We start from the raw sequence: 16,671 nt of genomic DNA, 5'->3' as shown, positions 1-16,671 counted from the left end.
GAAATGTCAGAATAATAGTAGAGAGAAGGATTTATTTCAGCTTTTATTTCTTTCATCACATTCCCAGTGATGAAAGAAATAAGTTTACATACACTCAATTAGTATTTGGTAGCATTGCCTTTAAATTGTTTAACTTGGGTCAAATGTTTCGGGAAGCCGTCCACAAGCTTCCCACAATAAGTTGGGTGAATTTTGGTCCATTCCTCCTGACAGAGCTGGTGTAACTGAGTCAGGTTTGTAGGCCTCTTGCTCGCACACGCTTTTTTAGTTCTGCCCACACATTTTCTACGGGATTGAGGTCAGGGCTTTGTGATGGCCACTCCAATACCTTAACTTTGTTGTCCTTAAGTCATTTTGCCACAACTTTGGAAGAATGCTTGGGGTCATTGTTGATTTGGAAGACCCATTTGCAACCAAGCTTTAACTTCCTGATTGATGTCTTGAGATGTTGCTTCAATATATCCACATAATTTTTCTGCCTCATGATACCATCTATTTTGTGAAGTGCACCAGTCCCTCCTGCAGCAAAGCACCCCCACAACATGATGCTGCCATCCCCGTGCTTCACTGTTGGGATGGTGATCTTCGGCTTGCAAGCCTCCCCCTTTTCCCCAAAAATATAACGATGGTCATTATGGCCAAACAGTTCTATTTTTGTTTCATCAGACCAGAGGACATTTCTTCAAAAAGTACAATCTTTGTCCCCATGTGCAGTTGCAAACCGTAGTCTGGCTTTTTTTGGTAGTTTATACTTGCGTACTATTGTTTGTACAGATGAACATGGTACCTTCCGTCATTTGGAAATTGCTCCCAAGGATGAACCAGACTTGTGGAGGTCTACAATTTTTTTCAGATGTCTTGGCTGATTTCTTTAGATTTTCCCATGATGTCAAGCAAAGAGGCACTGAGTTTGAAAGTAGGCCTTGAAATACATCCACAGGTACACCTCCAATTGACTCAAACTATGTCAATTAGCCTATCAGAAGCTTCTAAAGCCATGAAATCATTTTCTGGAATTTTCCAAGCTGTTTAAAGGCACAGTCAATTTAGTGTATGTAAACTTCTGACCCACTGGAATTGTGATACAGTGAATTATAAGTGAAATTGCCTTGCCAAAACTATAGAATTTTGTGGAGTGGTTGAAAAACGAGTTTTAATGACTCCAATGTAAGTGTATGTAAACTTCCGACTTCAACTATATATATATATATATATATATAGTTGTGTTTCGAAGGGTGCTGCGTATATATATATATATACATATATATATATATATATATATGGCAAGGCAGTTAGGACATCTACTTTGTGCATGACACAAGTAATTTTTCCGACAATTGTTTACAGACAGATTATTTCACTTATAATTCACTGTATCACAATTCCAGTGGGTCAGAAGTTTACATACACTAAATTGACTGTACCTTTAAACAGCTTGGAAAATTCCAGAAAATTATTTCATGGCTTTAGAAGCTTCTGATAGGCTAATTGACATAATTTGAGTCAATTGGAGGTTTACCTGTGGATGTATCTCAAGGAGAAAAAACAAAGGAAAAAAATATACACACACATTTCATAGACACGCAAATTGCTTCTATATATATACACTGCTCAAAAAAATAAAGGGAACACTTAAACAACACATCCTAGATCTGAATGAAATAAATAATCTTATTAAATACTTTTTTCTTTACATAGTTGAATGTGCTGACAACAAAATCACACAAAAATAATCAATGAAAATCCAATTTATCAACCCATGGAGGTCTGGATTTGGAGTCACACTCAAAATTAAAGTGGAAAACCACACTACAGGCTGATCCAACTTTGATGTAATGTCCTTAAAACAAGTCAAAATGAGGCTCAGTAGTGTGTGTGGCCTCCACATGCCTGTATGACCTCCCTACAACGCCTGGGCATGCTCCTGATGAGGTGGCGGATGGTCTCCTGAGGGATCTCCTCCCAGACCTGGACTAAAGCATCCGCCAACTCCTGGACAGTCTGTGGTGCAACGTGGCATTGGTGGATGGAGCGAGACATGATGTCCCAGATGTGCTCAATTGGATTCAGGTCTGGGGAACGGGCGGGCCAGTCCATAGCATCAATGCCTTCCTCTTGCAGGAACTGCTGACACACTCCAGCCACATGAGGTCTAGCATTGTCTTGCATTAGGAGGAACCCAGGGCCAACCGCACCAACATATGGTCTCACAAGGGGTCTAAGGATCTCATCTCGGTACCTAATGGCAGTCAGGCTACCTCTGGCGAGCACATGGAGGGCTGTGCGGCCCCCCAAAGAAATGCCACCCCACACCATGACTGACCCACCGCCAAACCGGTCATGCTGGAGCATGTTGCAGGCAGTTCTCCACGGCGTCTCCAGACTCTGTCACGTCTGTCACGTGCTCAGTGTGAACCTGCTTTCATCTGTGAAGAGCACAGGGTGCCAGTGGCGAATTTGCCAATCTTGGTGTTCTCTGGCAAATGCCAAACGTCCTGCACGGTGTTGGGCTGTAAGCACAACCCCCACCTGTGGACGTCGGGCCCTCATACCACCCTCATGGAGTCTGTTTCTGACCGTTTCAGCAGACACATGCACATTTGTGGCCTGCTGGAGGTCATTTTGCAGGGCTCTGGCAGTGCTCCTCCTGCTCCTCCTTGCACAAAGGCGGAGGTAGCGGTCCTGCTGCTGGGTTGTTGCCTACGGCCTCCTCCACGTCTCCTGATGTACTGGCCTGTCTCCTGGTAGCACCTCCATGCTCTGGACACTACGCTGACAGACACAGCAAACCTTCTTGCCACAGCTCGCATTGATGTGCCATCCTGGATGAGCTGCACTACCTGAGCCACTTGTGTGGGTTGGATAAGATTGTCTGCTAAATGACTTAAATGTAAATGTAAATGTAGACTCCGTCTCATGCTACCACTAGAGTGAAAGCACCGCCAGCATTCAAAAGTGACCAAAACATCAGCCAGGAAGCATAGGAACTGAGAAGTGGTCTGTGGTCTCCACCTGCAGAACCACTCCTTTATTGGGGGTGTCTTGCTTATTGCCTATAATTTCCACCTGTTGTCTATTCCATTTGCACAACAGCATGTGAAATTTATTGTCAATCAGTGTTGCTTCCTAAGTGGACAGTTTGATTTCACAGAAGTGTGATTGACTTGGAGTTACATTGTGTTGTTTAAGTGTTCCCTTTATTTTTTTGAGCAGTATATATTCACCTCATTGGCTCTCCAAATAATTGTTGTTTTGATATGAAGGGTACACTCAGTAGACATATGTTTTAGACGCAGCATAAGGCCAGACAGACATTCATTTGTCTGAGTCTGTTGACCCTTTTAACGGCACTGCCTCCCATCACAACTTAGCCACAAGCTTAATGTTTACCCAATAACAAGCCCCAACCACCATTTCACCTCAGACAATATCGCCAAGCACTTATTTCATTACACATCAATCGGTTAAATCGTATTACGCACAGACCGACCCCCAAAAATAATTGTATTTGTCTTTCATAAAATAATTTCACATGGGGTAAAGATTGCTGTTCGGAATCTCTTAAGGCACATTTGGAAGCTTTATCTCGTTCCTCCAAGGTCTTTCTCTTCCTTTGAGGAGGATAATCTGGAATATAATATATCTCTCCCCGCTTCTTAAACCCTTTGAAAATACCCCAATTAGGCCTCATTATCAGTGGCAAGGATGATGTTAAGTGAGTTAAGTGGCTCTGCTGTAGTGATGGGAGGAGAGGAGATGTAGCCTCAGATAGGGACTTGCTGGGACACCAGAGTGTTTGATGTGTCTGGGCTCTTTAATATGTGGCTGTATTATGAGAGGGGCCCTTTAAGGCCCTATAACACACTGTCTAATACACTATCATTAGTTATCAGACACTTCCCCACCTCATCAAGAGGTTGACTGACTGGAGGCCTATGCTGATTTGCGATAGCTACGTAACTTTTTCTACTACATCATTCCATCAAATTGAAATGCCTATGTAGTGTTAACCTCTCCTAGAGATGTCTGCTACCCACAGCAAAGTGAGTGATGACAGAACACATGCACCAGTGCACCTGATAATGCTTCCCCACAGTGCTCCCCAGTGCACATGAAAACGCTTCCCTAGAATCTCCACACAGATTAGGAAAGGTTCCATCCGAGGGGTTCCAGAACAGTGCTGCAGAGAAAACTTAAAAACAACAACAACAGTGGATTTGCTTTTGTGTTTCGAAGGGTGCTGCGTAGATAGAACGTTGCGGCCCCGCCCACCTGTCAGGAAAATAACCTGTGGTTACCTAGGTTACCCCGTTGTCTCACAGCAAAAATATGACCTTTTTCAAAGCAATTTTCTTGTTGTCTGCTTGTTTTAATAAATTACAAAACTAGATTTAAAAAAAGTACAACATGTCTAAAGATGACTTTTCAACATTGCTTGCTCCGGAGCGTTCTCACTACTTAGAACGTTTTATATTGTAGGGCTTCCCAACAACACAAACAAACAGATTTTACAGCTACAAGTAGTGAATGGAGTTACAGTACAAACTGAGTATATTGAACAAGTGAAATGTCTTACCTGTGATTGAATGTTTTCCACACACATAGCTACAGTACCATTCAAAGGTTTGGACACACCTACTCATTCTAGGGTTTTTCTTTATTTTGACTATTTTCTACATTGTAAAATAATAGTAAAAACATCAAAACTATGAAATAACACATATGGAATCATGTAGTAAACCAAAAAGTGTTGAACAAATCGAAATATATTTTATATTGAGAATCTTCAAAGTAGCCACCCTTTGCCTTGATGACAGCTTTGCACACTCTTGCCATTCTCTCAACCAGCTTCATGAGGTAGTCACCTGGAGTGCATTTTAATTAACAGGTGGTAATTTGGTACATTTGTGGAATTTCTTTCCTTCTTAATGCGCTTGAGCCAATCAGTTGTGTTGTGTCAAGGTAGGGGTGGTATACAGAAGATAGTCCTATTTGGTAAAAGACCAAGTCCATATTATGGCAAGAACAGCTCAAATAAGCAAAGAGAAATGACATTCCGTCATAAAAAATACAAATAAAAAACATTAAAATTATAATTTAACCTTTGTTTAACTAGGTAAGTCAGTTAAGGACAAATTATTATTTCCAATGACGGCCTACCCCGGCCCTAACCCGGACGATGCTGGGCCAATTTTGTGCCGCCCTATGGGACTCCCAAGAACGGATGATCTCCGCATGTGTGGTTCCCACCGTGAAGCATGGAGGAGGTGTGGGGGTGCTTTGCTGGTGACACTGTCAGTGATTTATTTAGAATTCAAGGCACACTTAACCAGCATGGCTACCACAGCATTCTGCAGCGATATGCCATCCCATCTGGTTTGCGCTTAGTGGTACTATCTTGTTTTTCAACAGGACAATTACCCAAAACACACCTCCAGGCTGTGCAAGGGCTATTTGACCAATGAGAGTGATGGTGCTGCATCAGTTGACCTGGCCTCCACAATCACCCGACCTCAACCCAATTGAGATGGTTTGGGATGAGTTGGACCGCAGAGTGAAGGAAAAGCAGCCAACAAGTGCTCAGCATATGTGGGAACTACTTCAAGGCTGTTGGAAAAAGCATTCCTCATGAAGCTGGTTGAGAGAATACCAAGAGTCTGCAAAGCTGTCATCAAGGCAAAGGGTGGCTACTTTGAATAATCTAAAATATACAATATATTTTGATTTGTTGAACACTTTTTTGGTTACTACATGATTCCAAATGTGTTATTCCATAGTTTTGATGTCTTCACTATTATTCTACAATGTAGAAAATCATTTAAAAAAAAGAAAACCCTTGACCGAGTAGGTGTGTCCTAACTTTTGACTGTACTGTATGTGTAGCCTACTTGGATACCAACTCCCCACAGTTTCCCACTCTCTCATGCCGAACAGCCTGAAGCCACACGGCTATTTTCGCAGGCTCTATTTCCCTATGTGGGAGCATTGTGAACCGTAGGTCGGGATTTTTGACCTGGCTACATGAACATTAAACAACACATCAGATTTTCAGCATGTTTTGTTATTTCTGTATAACAAAAAACGACGACAAAGTTGGCTCTTTTACACTGGGTGTCAATGGGAAATAACGTTTGTTTTCCCCAATTTGTGGGTGTGGTCAAGGGGAATTCCTTATTATTATTACGTGAATATTGACTCGGAGTATACAACTGAATAATTCAAAAAAAGAATTCAGCAGCACCCACTCCCTGTCTCACTTGTTTACTGTTTTGGCTGCCTCTATGTCATGAGCTTTCGACAAAGGCATTTGCAGCCGTATAATGCTACCAATGGTTTGGTTCATAAACCGTAAATAAATAAGCAGTAAACTGTAGAGAAGTAACTTTTAGAGAGTTTATGCCTTTGGGCTATATTCTTGACAACAGCTTTGTGGCTATGTTCTGAGAGGAAAGAGAAGATCATCAGAGAGGAGAGGGGAGGGGAGAAGGAGAGGAGAGAGGAGAGGAGGCTAAGCATATAGAGCCCAGCTAGCTCCAGTGCTGATGTAGTTTTTGCTGCCAGTTCTGTGTTATAATTATGTTTCTGGGTTAAGATATGAACCATATTGACTTCATATTCACTTCCTCACATCAGCGATGCAAACAGATGGTATCAATGCTATTTTCTGGATAATGAATACTGAGGATAATGGTATTCAATACATTTTGTACAACCTCATCATCACAATGCCTTGTGATGCAGTTTCACAACAGTCTTGAAGAGAAAATGCTGTTCATAGAAAATTGAATTTATTTCACTAACAATAATCAAATCAAACGTAGAAATCTTTATTCTGCATGTGGCATGTCAGCATGGCTCGTGGCACTGAGCTCTAACGGTCAGGTTTTTACTATATAGGAAACACGCATGCAGGGACAAACACTCGCACGCACACACACACACATTTTACTACAGTATACGGGCAGTGAGCCCACAAAATACATTCCCATCAGGCTGGCATTGTGCCCACGTTTGGCTCTGAGCGAGCGCTCTACAATAATGTAATGGCTCTTATCTGTCCAGCAGCGAACAGAGAGTGGATTGTTGAAGAAAACAGTCCTATAAATGCACAAGATATTCAATTAAATGACTGTTAACTCCCAGAGTTAACATGATTTAGGAGCTTTTGATTCTGCTCCTGAGTATTGATTGGATCTTTAGTGGCCGTGTGCAAAGTGAAGCCGTTTCACCAGTTGCTCTTGTTGTTTTTTTAGTTAGAGCCAGACCAATGGAACTCCAAACTGTCATTTAGGAGACTGAGTTGATCCATAATGTATATGACAAGCTTGTTATAATCCATTACACAATATAAATGGTCTTCTTCACACAATTTCCATTGATTTCCCTAAATAAAACGATAGTAGTGGTAATGAATTCCATTCATATAGCTCCTTTCAACAGAGTTTATGAAATATGAATATTGTGTAAATAAATATAATACAATTCAATTTTGTTTTGCAATTCTGCATGTACAGAACATCACCAATAGTAATTTAAGATGAAAAATGATCAGTTAAGGGAGCAAGTCGAACAACCAATTTATCTCGACAACTTTTTCAAACAAGAAAAACAATTAAAGCTAACATTACTAGACGGTGTTCCCGTGGCTTGTCCCCTCAGCTGTCGTCTTGTTGATTTGGCTAATATTTTGTTGTTCTGTTTGTCTTAGATCACGGAGCTTCACAATATCAAGAACATTACACGGATGCCCCGGGAGACCAAGAAACACGCAATGGCAATCATCTTCTACGACGAGACTTCCAAGACATTTGCCTGTGAGTCAGGTAAGCAATGCAACGCTGGGGAATGGAGGGAGGGAGGGAAGGTGGATGAAGAAGGAGGGAGGGGTGAAGAGTACGAGGGAGAAAGCAATAGAACAGAGAAAAGAACAGAGAAGGGAAAGGTTAGAGAGAGAGAGAGAGAGAGAGAAAGACAATTGAGTGCTGAAGGTGTTCCAAGCGCCAGGCATGTGATTCTGTACTGTATTAGCTAAGAAGGGTGGGTGTGTGTGTGGGTTTGTGTGGAGGGGTACTTGAGTATTATATATATATGGTTGCATCCTCTGGGTCCTGGTAGAGCAGAATGCTGTGATCTGATAGGTTGTAATGAATTCTGCTGCAGGGACTGGCTGAGTTAATAGTGTTAAGAGTCTTTATAGAGAACTAAAGAGAGACATGGAGAGATAGAGGAGGATGGATATTGGATTCATAGTGATAACGGGATGGGGAGGGAAAGAGAGTGAGAGAGAACGATTGGGAAGAGTGAATGAGAGTGATAGGGATAGAGGTAGGGAGAGAGAGACAGTGGGGATGAGAGATAAATAGAGTGAGCAGTGGTCCTGCAGAGATATTAGCTCCTCTCCTCTCTCCTCTCCTCTCCTCTGCTCTCCTCTCCTCTCCTCTTCTTTCCTCTCCTTCCTCTCCTTTCCTCTCCTCTACTATCCTATCCTCTCCACTCGTCTCCTCTCCCTTTCTCTTATCTTCTCTTCTTCTCTCCTCTCCTGTAATGTCACAAACAGAGAAGTAAACAGTAGTTAATTGGGCACTGGGTGGAAGAGACATACACAAACAAACAAGGACAGTGATCTGCTGTAGACAAGTTGCAGGTGATTTTAGTGTGTGCGTGTGCGCGCGCGCGCGTGTGCGTGTGTGTGTGTGTGTGTGTGTGTGTGTGTGCTGATGTGCCGATGTGAGCTGTAGCAGTGGATCTCAGGGGATAGATTATGTGCCTTATGGGGTGCAGTGAACTCTATCTCCACTCTCTCCCCTCTCCCATCTCCCCATTCTCTATGTCTCTCTCTCTCTCCTCCCTCTCTCTCTCTCTTTCGCCCTCTCTCTCTCTCTCTCTCTATTTCTCTCCCACACAAACAAACACACACACACACACACACACACACAAACAAACACACAAAGCTCACAGTTACACTGCTGACCCCTCCCTCCCTCTTCCTGGAGTCCCTTGCCATATGGAGGGATGTGTCCCCCGTGTCCAACACATGGTCCTTCACTTCCTGCACTCAATCACACACATGCACACTAGGGCTGGGCGGTGAACCGCATTTTAGTATATACGGACCAGTCTGGATTTTTACTTTACCTTACATAACAGTATATCAATGTTTGGTTTATTAAATGTAATAACTGAATAACTGCTGAAACTAAATATGCTAGACAAGCTGGGATCTTTTTGTGTCTGTAAAATGAATTATGCTAGAAATGTCGGTGGACACGCTAATGCGTAAATATTGATATAATAACCAATCATATGGAAGTAAACTTGGAGTCACACGATGTTGTGTGGTCCTCCAACTACGACTCTGGAAACCATGCAGTTTATTAGACTACAGATGCAATAAGTTATAAGAACTTCACATGGTGGTGAAAGTGCACAGTGATGAGCTTGATGCTCCTTTCCAATAAATACTGAGGGTCTTTGTCATGGATCCCTCCGGAACTTTCATTACTCACACCTGTCCCCTATTCCCACTGATTAGTACTTGTATAAGTGTGCCCTTTGGTTTCCATTGGGTTGTTCCATTATTATTACAATGTCCGTTGGTCATGTGAGTACCTGTGCTGTGTGTTTTGGCTTTTGTGCCGTTGTGGATTGCGCAGATGATTATGGGTCTCGTCCCGTGTGTTAATCATTGTGCTCTTGTGTTATTTATTGGAGGTACTCCTCGCTCTTTTGTTTGGGTTTCAACCCTGTGTTTTGTATACTGTTTGTTTGGTCTTCGTCCCCGTGCCTTTACACGGCACGCCATAATTTGGGTGTAAATAAAACCCCTATTACGCATTCCTGCGCCTGTCTCCCGACCCTTTATACCAACGTGACAGTCTTATTCTGGTGACAAATAAAAAATTATCTTGCTCTTTTGTTTATAAAATTCTCATAATGTATGCAAGGGTTACTAGGACCCTGGGGGGGACTTGGCCTATCCACAGGGGTACTTGAGAAGACTCATGAGACCATAGTATTACTAGTAAAATACACATGTGGAGGTACTTGAAGGGTACTCCGGGCTGAGCAGAATTCAGTTGGTGGTACAGTAACCGATAAAGGTTGGGAACCACTGATGTAGGCTATACCCGGACTGTATCTGCAAGCTGTTGGCTAGAGCGCACGTGTCAATACCAAGGTGGGCACACTCGTTATATAACACAACATTTCCTGTGGGAAAACACTCAGTAGAGTAGAAAATGCGATGGAAACCCATTTCACTTTTTATTCGGTACATGGGAATTGAACCACAAAAGGTATTTTGACGTGCAGCTACGTCATCACGTACAGCCTTTCATCAGAAACAAGTCCATTTGATGGAAGCGCATCTCTGGTGGGAAAGTGGACATATTGTTTTTATGCAGATTTTTGAATAATTGCATAAAAATCTGTCGCTATTGGATGGAAACATAGTTATAGAGGAGAATAACTATTCTGATAAAGAAAACTGTACAGTTTTCACAAAATAGAGACATACAAAGACAAAACAAATGTTTTATGTAGTAGTGATGCATAAATGTATGCATCATTACTACATAAATGTAGTAATTACTACATAAATGTATGCTGAAAATTATTTTTGATTGAACAGTATAAAACAATTAAAAGAGAGAAAGCCCCATTTAAAACACTTAGAAGGTATTTGTTACCACCCTAAAGTCATGCACTACTTATGAAGCATATTTGCAACTTTTATTTAAAACATTTTTTTAAAGAAAATACTGTTAAATAGTCATACCTTCAAAAATATCATGATATGATATTTTGGCCATGTCGGCCAGCCTTAAGGCACACACACACACACACGCTTTTGTGCGCACACACACACTTTCTCTATTTCTCTCCCATGTCCACCCCATGCAGGAAGCTGCCCTCCCAGTGTCCTTCACTTCCTGTGCTCTCTCTGTGGTACTGTGCCAGTGTCAGCCTCTTTTCTCTCTCACTCCCTCTTGCTCCTTCTCACTGCTAGTTTCTATTACTGATGTCTAGCTCTCTTATCTCTTCCACCCTCTCTCTCTCGCTCTCTCATGCTCTCTCTCTCATTCTCTCTCGCTCTCTCTCTCTCTCTCTTTCCCTCTCCCCTGCCTCTCATTTTCCTCCCGCTCCCTCTCCCTCTCTCTCCCTGTGTGTTGTCCAGGCTGCCTCTCGGATAAAGTGTTTGTTTATGTGATTTTCCACTCGGCAGCTCTTACAGTGTGTGAGTTTAGACTTCAGACACACTCAGAGGACACATGCTCAGCAAGGGAGGAAATGGACCAAGAGAGGCTCTTAAGTACAGAGATTTATCAGTGTGTGTGTGTGTGTGTGTGTGTGTGTGTGTGTGTGTGTATGTGTGTGTGTGTGTGTGCGTGCGTGCGTGCGGATGAACAACGCCACAACCTCAGGCATGGTCAGTCTAGGGAACAGACCCTTTACCCTTCAAAACCTGCATTTTCCCTCTCAGATAAACTGCCCTGTTGTACACTGAAAAAAATGAAGGTTCTTAAGTGGTTCTTCCTCAGCTCTTAAGGTTCCTTGGAGAACTGTTGCCAAATAAAAAAAACATTGAGTTAAGTGTGGGGTTTTTGATGTGGCTCTACGGTTCTTCAGAATTCTTAAAGGTTCTTGAAATGTCTATTGAAGCCTGCAAATATGTCCCTTTCATAGCACACAGCAAATTGTCCAGTGTTAACTACTGTTGAGCTTTCAGTGTAACATTTCTAGGGTTGATTCAAGAGTTAATCAGTGGTGTAAAAGAACCCCAGTGTTGGTGTTAATAACTAGAGGTGAACCAAAACCACGGCCATCACTATCATATTCCCCAGCATGCTCTTTTGCAGGTGGATTTTCAGAATTGTTTCTTTCAATATCTATGTTTTTGCATGTATGTTTATTGATTAACTAAGCTTATGCTACTCAAATATAAATAACATACATTTTTCTAAACTATTCCAATCTGTTACTTGGACTTATTGCACCTGTTATATCTTAGTCTTTCCAAGCCTGGTAGTCATTCCAAATGCAGGTTGCGGGTGAATAAAAATTCTAAATGGTGTATATCCCCAATCTGCCTGGATTCCAATTGGAATTACACATCATTTTGCAAGCCAGCATAGTGTGAGTTCTGTAAACTATGAGTTTCAGGCCACTGTATTAGGGTAAAACTAGGCTGTATTGTCTTTAAGAATGACATTTTAATGAATGAAATCAACAACCATGTCTCTGTCACTAGCAGAAAGTCATGAGTGGTACAAGTAACTTGAAAATTCACTCGAAAGGCAACCTGGGAACTATGCAAATAAAAATCCCAAAATGGTTTGGGATTTTTATATGTTTTTTCAAAGAACCATCCCTTTTATGGTTCTTCAGAGACCCTAAAAGGGTTCCCCTAAAAGGGTTCCCCTATGGCATCACTCTCAATAACCTTATTTGGTTCCAATTTGCACCTTTGTTTTTAAGAGTGTACACACACACACTTCCACATGCATCTCTATACACATCAGTGACCACAGTGCCATGTCCTGGAGCTCCTTTGGGAAGAGACCAGGGAGAAGTAGACAACACACAGATAAACAACTCAGTCTGACTCTCATTTCATAGCTCAGTAACTCTTATCCACATTCTACAGTCTGGAATTTTACTTTCCATTGTAAACAGAGTTTTTTCCACCTTTAGAGGAAGACGTTGGTATTCACCAACAACTGTCTATCTGTTTGCTGTGTGAGTGAGAAATTGATTAATGAAACCATCAGCCTCCACTTAGTGGTTAATTAAACAATTCAATAACACCCCTCCTCTTCTCTCACCACTGCCAAGAGTGCCAGAGTTGAGCTTTTCGAGACTTGTGCACACGGCAGCGTATGTGGTGTATGTGTTTGTGTGTGTTCATGTTCATCTTCCTGTTCCTGTTCCTGTTTGTGTGTGCATGTGTGCCTCGGCGAGAGATAAGGTGTGTGTAACTGATTAAGAGAGTAGAGATATTATCGACGCGTATGGGTTTGATTAAAAGATTGTCACTGTTGCTCTGAGATAATTATTTTCGGATGCATTCACACAATTTCCTTAGAGATCAATCCTGTTAATTGTTTTCTACACCCAGGCTTCCCACCATTTAATTACATCACCCTGTTGGGATAATAAGCTATTGATTTTCTGGTGTTAAGAACGTCAGTTGATCCCCCTGTGTTCTGCTTGTTGATCAAATCTATCTGAGAAAAAATGCTTTATGGCCTGATCCCAGATCTGTACTGGATGTGCTTTAGAAGTACAGTACAGATTGCGGTTGTCACAGTTACCACAATGCTCCATTTTTCATTGGGAAAAAATAATAGAGACAGAACTCTATGGTCCTTTAAAAACCTGCTGTATGTACAATATCTTGTGATTTAGCTTGGAACAAATAATTGATGGCTGGGGTATGTCAGGGGTCTGGTGGTCAAGTGCTGTAGGAGTACAGTATAGGAGAGAGGGGAGGAGAGGAGAGAGGGAAGAGAAAGAGGGTTAGGGAGGGCAGTGTTGAGAGTGGTCAGAGGGGAGAAAGATGGGATAGCAGAGGAGAGAGAGGAAATGCAGCATTCATCTGGTGTTTTGTGTTCATGAACTGCTTGACTCTTTTCATCAGCAGAGAATCAATCAGATTGATTTTCTCCAGGTTACCACTACCTGATACTCACGTCCGGGGGGCTTTTTTAGTCCACAGTGCATGCTGTATGATTCATCTGTGTTTGTGTGTGTGTGTGTGTGTGTACTTTTCTAACTTTGTATGAGCTGGATGCGGAGGAGTGGTGCAAGCTGCTGTGTGTGGAGTGTGTATTTCTGTCTGTGTGTTTAACTCTTGTTTTAACTCTGTGTTTAGAGCTGGATGCGGAGGAGTGGTGCAAGCTGCTGTGTGTGGAGTGCCTAGGAAGCCGACTGAATGACATAAGCCTGGGAGAACCAGACCTGTTAGCAGCGGGGGTGCAGCGGGAGCAGAGCGGTGAGTCCCCAATTAGAACCCCAGCTAATGGAGGCCATTTTGGGTCAATCCTGCCCCAAACTGGTTAGCAGTTACATTATAGGCCTATATGTTTGAGTGCAACTGAGTCCTCAGAGGTTTGTGATAGGGAAACGGTGAGTCTCCAATTAGTCCCTGCCAACAGAGACCATTTTGGTTCGATATTTCCCCCCCAACCATCCCAGCACTTGTAGACGGTTTCATTACCAGCCCAGAAATGTTAGTGCAACAGAGGTCTGTGTGTGTGTTTGTGTGTTTGTGTATCTTTATCTATGTGTGAGTGTGAGTGTGTGTGTGTGTGTGTGTGTGCGTTCGTGCGTGTATGTACTTTCGAGTGTGTGTCTGTGCACGTGTGTGCATGTGTGTGTGTGGCTGTGTTCCTGGCCTAATGAGAGGTGCTGTGCATCACTGGCTCCCCTCATAATGAAGCTTGTCACAAAAATGGATGAGATTATATCTGCTGGGGCTGAGGCCATGTGAAATCACTGTACCCCCCCCCCCCCCCATCCAGGAAATAGAAATAGAGAAATGGGAAGGAGGAAAGAGGAAAGGTATAGCTGTTATTAAATGGGTGATTTTCAATTCATTTGTAGACTAGCTGTGGAAATGACTGCAGTGTGTGTGTGTGTGTGTGTGTGTGTGTGTGTGTGTGTGTGTGTGTGTGTGTGTGTGTGTGTGTGTGTGTGTGTGTGTGTGTGTGTGTGTGTGTGTGTGTGTCGTGCGTGCGTGCGTGCGTGTGTGTGTGTTTGTGTGTGTTTTATAGACTGGCTTTGGAAATGAAAAAATCAAGAATCTGGCCCAAGGTCTCATTTTGACTCCCCTAACAACCTCTTACAGGACGCCTACAATTGCATTTACGCATAACTTTGTGCTCTGCCCTCGTTTGAAAAAAATCGATATGAATCCGTATGAATCTGAGCAGCCCATCTAGTTCAATGAACAGTAATAACATGTATTTTTCTATCCCTCAGCTTCGATGTAAAATGACAGGGAAATATTGATTTGTATTCATAACATCGAAGTGGTGCGGTGTGTGAAGAAAGAAAGAAAGAAAGTAAGAAAGAAAGAGAAATAACAACAGAAATAGAAAGCTAAACACTTGTGCGTGTCTCTGCAACACATATACTAAAATGGGAGAAAACTCCACCCTCTGCAGTTAGACTTCAATTAGTGATCACCCAACTACAGGGGCTGATAATTAAATCAAAGTTCATTTTCTCACTGCTCCTAAAAATAGCCTCATCATATTACATTGCCATTTCATCAGTCCTCACTCTAGACTCATGGCTGTTCTTTTGAAACATTAGGCATAATTAGTGAGTATTAATGTAGATGATGAAGAGCTCTCTGAGAGCTGGTTAAAGTGATTGGGGCTGAGGAGGTCTGTAGTAGAGACTCCAGCTGGTTAAAGTGATTGGGGATGAGGAGGTCTCTAGTAGAGACTCCAGCATGGCTAAAGTGATTGGGGCTGAGGAGGTCTGTAGTAGAGATTCCAGCTGGTTAAAGTGATTGGGGCTGAGGAGGTCTGTAGTAGAGACTCCAGCTGGTTAAAGTGATTGGGGATGAGGAGGTCTCTAGTAGAGACTCCAGCATGGCTAAAGTGATTGGGGCTGAGGAGGTCTGTAGTAGAGATTCCAGCTGGTTAAAGTGATTGGGGCTGAGGAGGTCTCTAGTAGAGACTCCAGCTGGTTAAAGTGATTGGGGATGAGGAGGTCTCTAGTAGAGACTCCAGCTGGTTAAAGTGATTGGGGATGGGGAGGTCTCTAATAGAGACTCCAGCTGGTTAAAGTGATTGGGGATGAGGAGGTCTCTAGTAGAGACTCCAGCTGGTTAAAGTGATTGGGGATGAGGAGGTCTCTAGTAGAGACTCCAGCTGGTTAAAGTGATTGGGGATGGGGAGGTCTCTAGTAGAGACTCCAGCTGGTTAAAGTGATTGGGGATGAGGAGGTCTCTAGTAGAGACTCCAGCTGGTTAAAGTGATTGGGGATGAGGAGGTCTCTAGTAATAACTCCAACTGGTTAAAGTGATTGGGGCTGAGGAGGTCTCTAGTAGGTACAGGATCTGGTTGGCTGTCTTGAAAAAACAATGACAACAGTGTGGGGTGCATCTCGATAGTCTAAAGTTGCTTCCTCTCCTTGTCTGCTTTCCTTCACCTGAACAGATAGAGAAAACAGGTTAAGTAATTATGGTGGATGAGTAATGAGGGAGATTTGTTACAGTACAGTAACACCAGTCCAGTTGGAGTCAGTTTAGATTTGTTACAGTACTACCTGTCCAGTTGTAGTCAGTTTAGATGAAGCTACAGTACTACCTGTCCAGTTGGAGTCAGTTTAGATGAAGCTACAGGTTTACCTGTCCAGTTGGAGTCAGTTTAGATGAAGCTACAGTATCATCTGTCCAGTTGGAGTCAGTTTATATTTGTTACAGTATGTCATGACTGTCCTGATCAGGTCAGGGTACAGGAGACCACCACCCTACAGATTATCTCCCAAACCCCCAACAGAGGAGGAGAGATCTAAGGGTCTGAAGATGTGGGGGTTTTATGACACCTCATGCCCATAATACAGAGAAATTCCTTTGTCCTAACAATGGAGAACTGGCCTCAGAACCTTAAACATGCAATAAAGGAACTTTGGAACAATGGTTTCCGTCAGCCACAA

The 16,671-nt window shown here is 42.6% G+C and overlaps 1 protein-coding gene across 1 annotated transcript in view; it reads left to right on the top strand.

Annotated features, from left to right (window-relative positions):
- The window catches only part of dok6 (docking protein 6), a 90,779-nt gene that overhangs the window by 18,416 nt on the left and 55,692 nt on the right, over positions 1–16,671 (top strand). The window contains exons 3-4 of the mRNA XM_029697711.1: positions 7,709–7,823; positions 13,874–13,993. Of these exons, the coding sequence (XP_029553571.1) occupies positions 7,709–7,823; positions 13,874–13,993 (235 nt within the window). The remainder of the gene's footprint in view (positions 1–7,708; positions 7,824–13,873; positions 13,994–16,671) is intronic.

Source organism: Salmo trutta, chromosome 2, assembly GCF_901001165.1.
Source record: "Salmo trutta chromosome 2, fSalTru1.1, whole genome shotgun sequence".
NCBI lineage: Eukaryota > Metazoa > Chordata > Actinopteri > Salmoniformes > Salmonidae > Salmo > Salmo trutta.
The sequence above is the reverse complement of the archived record's forward strand: the minus strand, read 5'-3'. Positions and strand labels throughout refer to the sequence as shown.